The 6,342-nt window shown below is 33.0% G+C and overlaps 2 protein-coding genes across 3 annotated transcripts in view; both read left to right on the top strand.

The window, feature by feature from the left end:
- Positions 1–448: 448 nt before the first annotated feature.
- LOC108692345 (26S proteasome non-ATPase regulatory subunit 11) lies at positions 449–3,501 on the top strand. Of its 2 annotated transcripts, XM_018200551.1 has the most exons (5): positions 449–719; positions 782–1,199; positions 1,774–2,168; positions 2,250–2,574; positions 2,951–3,181. In XM_018200551.1, the coding sequence occupies exons 2-5, from the start codon at positions 879–881 to the stop codon at positions 3,179–3,181; spliced, it is 1,272 nt and encodes a 423-aa protein (XP_018056040.1). In that variant the 5' UTR covers positions 449–719; positions 782–878. The 2 variants fall into 2 exon arrangements, with proteins under 2 accessions (XP_018056040.1, XP_018056041.1); XM_018200552.1 differs by lacking the exon at positions 449–719 and having other exon boundaries at positions 879–1,199; positions 2,951–3,501.
- Positions 3,502–4,301: 800 nt separating this feature from the next.
- The window catches only part of LOC108692376 (proteasome activator complex subunit 3), a 4,492-nt gene continuing 2,451 nt past the window's right edge, over positions 4,302–6,342 (top strand). Inside the window, exon 1 of the mRNA XM_018200598.1 lies at positions 4,302–4,393. Coding sequence (XP_018056087.1) covers positions 4,361–4,393 — 33 coding nt within the window. The 5' untranslated portion in view covers positions 4,302–4,360. The remainder of the gene's footprint in view (positions 4,394–6,342) is intronic.

Genomic DNA, 6,342 nt, shown 5'->3' with positions numbered 1-6,342 from the left:
AAAAAATGTTGCAACTTTTCTGTGACCGATTGGAATGCACTCTTAGCTGCGTTCAGTAGAGAAAGCAACTTTGCAAATGTGTAAAATTCAATATTAGTCTTGCCCTTAGTTCCTCATTGGATCTAGAATCTGTAAAATATCAAAGTCTGTCCATTCCCTAAAAATGGCGTGCATGTCCGAAATGTGTGTTTGCTCTCAATTGGTGATATGAATGTATGTGCGTTCTCGATTGGTACTGTATTGGTATTATGTGGACACACCAATCACAAGAGAGGATGGAGGAGATTGGTCAGACTCTGGTAATCTAGAGACTCTAATTGGAATTAAACCAATCATATCCAAGAATTTTACATAGTTGCAAAGCTGCTTTCTCTACTGAACACAGCTCTTGTTAATCTTGTCTTCTTATCATCATGGATATAATGACAGAACAGTAGTTGATTTGACTTACGTAGCAGCATGACATGAGTTTTGCGATGTATCGGGAATCTGGCGAATGTTGGCGAGCGCGGTGAGGAGTGACAAGTTAGAAAGCGCGAGTGGAGGGTATTGTGAGCGCAAGCAAGCGCAAGTAAACGTAGACGTACGTAATACATACTCTTGCGACTCGTGCACGCGAGAGTGAGGTTGCAGCCGCTTTAAATCGCGCGCAGTGTAGATCACTACACTATACTACACACTGTATAAATTGTACACACGACGGGACAGGACGAATCTTCGTACGTTACATTTCCTTTGAGATTCGCAACTTTGCGTCGTGACATACTTCTTTTCCCTTCAGCCCTTGCAGTCGCATCAGCGAATACAAGTATCCAGTAGATTGCGCCGTTGGAGGAGATTAACGTTTTTACGCGAGGAAGCGGCACTAATCGCTCGAGATGGCCGGTGCGATGTTATTCGAGCGGGCTCAGGCTGTTTCGATGACAAATCGCAGCGAGGGGATCTCATTGCTGAACGAGATCGTCTCAGACCCAAGTATCGGCGTCGCCGAAGATGACGAGGACAATATCCGTGTCAAGGAGCAAGGTATTCTACATTTGGGCGAGCTCTACAAGAAAGAGGGCAAAGCGAAAGAATTAGCCGACTTGATCAAAGCCACCAGACCGTTTCTCAGTCTTATTAGTAAAGCAAAGGCTGCCAAGCTCGTGCGGTCCTTAGTTGACTTCTTCCTAGATTTAGAGGCTGGTATCGGTATCGAGGTAATACATTTCATCTATCAGTGAATATTTGGTAGGATTAGGTAGGTTATGCTGTGACAGTTCTGCTTCGACCAACGAAAAATATAATAAAATTAGATGCTTGTCAAAATACTCAGTATAATATACTCTTTAATCAAACAATATATAGAACTTATAATGATAATATGAATTAAAGTATTAATAATGATAATATGATTAAAGTCCAAACAATTCACATCTAAATTTATAGGATATGTATCATTTTTATATACATTCTTCATTTGTCTCTGTATAAATAGAAAATATAATTCATCAATCAGGATATATTCTTTTAAGTTTATTTTCACAAAAGTTATAATTCTTTAGTATTAGTTAAAAACTCTAATCTTATTTTAAAAGTAAGACATTGTATATATACACACATGTATACGCGCACGCGCGAGCGTATCACACACAGATACATACACGTACACATAGACTATATAAGTATACATATGATAGATTTAACCTTTAATCTATTAAAAAAAATAAACTTTTTATATCTATTATAAAAAACAAAATAAGAAATATATACTTATATGGGTTATATATTTAGGTGCAATTGTGTAAAGAATGCATAGAATGGGCAAAAGAGGAACGCAGAACATTTTTAAGGCAATCATTAGAAGCACGCTTAATAGCCCTTTATTTTGACACGGGTATGTTCAGTGAAGCATTGCAATTGGGATCTGCTCTCCTCAAAGAACTCAAAAAACTTGATGACAAACAGTTATTAGTAGAAGTTCAATTATTAGAGAGCAAGACATATCATGCATTGAGTAATTTAGCAAAAGCAAGGGCAGCGCTTACAAGCGCGAGGACAACTGCCAATGCGATTTACTGTCCACCCAAGATGCAAGCGGCTTTGGATCTTCAATCAGGAATATTACATGCTGCAGACGAACGAGATTTTAAGACTGCTTACTCTTACTTTTACGAAGCTTTCGAAGGGTATTACAATCAGTATTTTAAATATAGTCTATTTTTGCCTATTACACGATACATGTACTATCTTTGTGTTTGTATTTTTAGGTATGACAGTGTTGAAAGTCCTAAGGCGCTAACGGCGCTCAAATATATGTTATTATCTAAAATCATGTTGCGTACACCAGAAGATGTTCAGGCTATCATGTCTGGCAAACTGACTGTAAAATATGCGGGATTGGATCTAGATGCGATGCGGGCAGTAGCCGAAGCTAGTCATCGACGATCATTAGCAGATTTTCAGAAGGCGGTTAAAGAATACCGACAAGAATTGGAAGACGATGTAATTGTACGCGCACATCTTGGTTCTCTCTATGATGCTATGCTGGAACAAAATTTATGTCGTTTAGTCGAACCTTACTCACGAGTCCAGGTACCTACACGAATACATGGGAACTCTTAAATTTCTTTGCAACTATAAGTTATTTATCAATTGAGTTCTTCTCGATAAAAATAGATAAATGTATGTATGTGTAAAAAAAATATATGTTATGTATACGTTCAAACTTATTAATTACCGAAAATTAAACAATTCGCATCACGACAGAACTTAACTTTTTAAAATGTAATTTATTTCAATTGCCAAAGTGTTTAACGTGCCAATTATAGAAAATAATGACAAAATTAAACTTGAGAAGAAATCAAATATTCATATTGATTCATTAAGTGATTTGAAAAAATAAATTTTAAGAACAATAATATTTAATAAAATAATTTTTATTCTTTTACATATGGATTTTTTTTCAAAGGTGAGTCATATTGCTTCGTGCATATCTCTGCCATTGGCGCAAGTAGAAAAGAAACTGTCGCAGATGATTTTGGACAAGAAGCTACGAGGGGTTCTCGACCAAGGAGAAGGTGTTTTAATTGTTTTCGAAGATGCACCACGCGACAAGACCTACGAAATTGCATTAGACACGATACACAGCATGGGAAAAGTCGTCGATACACTTTACCAGAAAGCCAAGAAACTCACCTAGCCCTATTTAATATGTATTTATACAAGAAAAAATCTATCGCAATTATTATAACCATTAATAATTAGTTACTCATTAAATACTATCGATTAACTGTATTTTTCTCGTAATTCATGTGAACGGCGTGGCAAGTGTCGTGAACAAAAAGTGCTCATTTACCAATACATTTGTATAGGATCGCTTTTATTAATTGTAGGAATTGTTTAAAAGATAAATATGTAATAATCGATTTGCTTGAGATCTAATCCCGCGTCTTTGAAATTATTTTTCGCGTGCACGTGCGCGCATAAATAATCAAGGCAGTGAAGAAAAATGTCATAACACCGAAAAAAAAACATCAAATATAAAAAAAGATAAAAGAATTATTCATTTGTTTCTTTACTTAGCCCTATACAAAAAGTCAATTATACTTGTAAAAAAAAAGCTTTATATTGGTTTAATTAAAATATATTAAAAAGGACATATTGAAATAGTGAAATATAATTTAAATTTTGTATTGTAGTTTCAAGTAGCTAGATATGCATATACTTTGAGTTTTCTTTTCGAATATTTGAATCCAGAGAGATAGCAGTTATCAGAATGCAAGACTGATTGTCACAATCACAAAGACTCAATTGTTTCTTAAAATAGGTTATTACGCAAATCTTATCAATAATCTTTCGTGAAAAATTTAATACTAATATAGTTTACATTATTACAATTGTTTTGTTGAGATATGTACATACATAACTGATCAAAGGTCAATACAATGGATTGTTTTGGCGCTGAATTTTACATTCGTAATCGCATCAGAATATTTCAGAGCTGCTGAATCAGAGTTGCTGAATCATTCTCTCGCAATCTCGATGTTTTCGCGCGATTCTCATTTGAAAAATCGATTGTGCTTTTGACCATGCGCATGCAGCGACATCCACGGTATTTCAGCATTGTATTTCATATTCCGTTTTTCCCTTTCACTTCTCGAAAAAATGAAATATATTTTTTATTTTATTTTAGATGCAAGAAAAAAGCATTGGAAGATATATAACTAAGAACAAACGGCGATTTATAAAAAAGAGAATTGATCGCTTGACGACAAGAGAAGGAATATAACGACAGTAGCGCCTTCCTGTTTGATCTTGCACGTTTTAACAAAGGGACATAAGTGTTTAGGTTTAGAAAGCAATTTTTCGTACGAGAAATATGATGGAGAAGGAAAATGCTACAACGGAAAAGGTAAAACTTCTTGATTATATCGTTGATTGTCGCGTTGTCGATGCAAAGAGATAAAGAAATGGGCAGCCGAATTCGATGGGGCGACAATAAAGATGTTTCGTTTATAGGTTAAGCCGGTATTTACGCGACTAATTGATAATAGTTGTGTCGCGTCTGCCTCTCGCGACGCTCCGAACTTTATCATCGAGATCGGTATCGTCGTTCAACTCCTCTCGATCTCTGTTTTGTCTACCGCCTATATATATATGTCACAAACTGCAACTATCGAGTATAATGAGAAAAAAAATCTTTGAAAAACGTATACAGCTTAACCTCTTTCATGAAAATGTTGGCTCAGCTTCCGCATATATATTTTTCACTCATTTTTCGCGGGAATGAGATGACATACGTCATTCATCAAATTTTATCTTGACAATACTATTAACAGTTGTTTAATATGAACGATCAATAATGTTGAATGTTGCTTTTGATGTTGAGCATTGTTGTAAAAAAGAAAGGATGATATTGTTAGTTTCATTACTTCTTTAATTCTTTATGCAAATTACTGCAATAACCATTTGCGTAACCATTAAAAACATACCCAGCAAATGAGAATGAATTGAAGTGAATTAAAATGGATTCAGAAATATTGATTCTCTGTTAAAACGAATGTTTTTCAATCCTGAATACATTTTTATTCATTTATAGAAATTGCACAGAATATCTCTATGCTTTTCAATTTAAAAGTAGTATTAGCTTTTTCTATGCAATTGTGAATACTGTTAAATTCAAAATTTTGAATACAGAAAATACAGTTTTTCGATCCAATTGTATCTAATTGAATCTAATTGAATCCAATTAAATCCAAAAAAACGCTATTCACTATTTAAAATACGCATTCGAATAGAAAAAAATTTCAATCCATTTTAATCCATTCTCATTGAGTACATATATACATATATATAACCAATATAATACATCACAATAACTTGTCAAAGTATGGTATATGCTATAATTCCTTGATGAAAAGGAATGATCTTGATGCTGATAAAAACTTGTTTCAGGTGAAGAATTTATGACTTAGTTTACATCATGCATTTACTAACTAGTAACTTTCTATTAAATTATTTTAATTTCAGCGATGTAATTCAAAGAATGTTGTACTAAATTGCATCAAAATGATTAATTAAATATACATCTCGTGTATATGTTTACAAGTATTGCCAAAATTAAGATAATTCAATTGAAAATTACTAATCACCTGTATTAAGTGCACGATGTAAACTAAGGCTCATATTCAGAACACGCTTACAACGATGTTAACATTCCAGTAAACAAGAATGGATTAAAATGAATTCAAATTTTTTTCTATTCGAATATGTATTTTAAATAGCAAATACTTTTTTTGGATTTAATTAGATTCAATTGGATGCAATTGGATTGAAAAACTGCACTTCCTATTCAAAATTTTGAATTGAACAATATTCACAATGCACAGAAAAAGCTAATATTATTTTTAGATTGAAAGGCATAGAGATAAATCCCTATAAATGAATAAAAATGCATTCAGGATTGAAAATTCATTTTAACATTCGTGAATATTTCTGAAAATCTGAATCCATTTCAATTCCTTTCAATTCATTCTCATTTGCTGGCATATACTGTATGTTATGCATGTTATAGAATTTCAGAGATAAAAGCTTTTATTAATAAAAAAAACATATTCTGAATATGGACCTAAGCCTATTTCTAATTTTTTAAGGACAAATAGTAAACGTAAAAATGATTGATAAACTAATAAATTTTTATAATTAGGAATCACCTTGAGCTTATCCAATTTAATATTATATACATATAACTAAATTTTTTTTATTTTTATAAACCATGTGTATACAACATAAGTATGTTCAAGTAAAATTAATTCAAAGACAATGACATCTTGTTGATATTTAGAAATTCATTGAGAATTC

The sequence above is a fragment of the Atta colombica genome, unplaced genomic scaffold, assembly GCF_001594045.1.
Source record: "Atta colombica isolate Treedump-2 unplaced genomic scaffold, Acol1.0 scaffold7, whole genome shotgun sequence".
In the NCBI taxonomy this organism is placed as follows: domain Eukaryota; kingdom Metazoa; phylum Arthropoda; class Insecta; order Hymenoptera; family Formicidae; genus Atta; species Atta colombica.
This window is presented reverse-complemented; position numbering and strand designations above follow the sequence as displayed.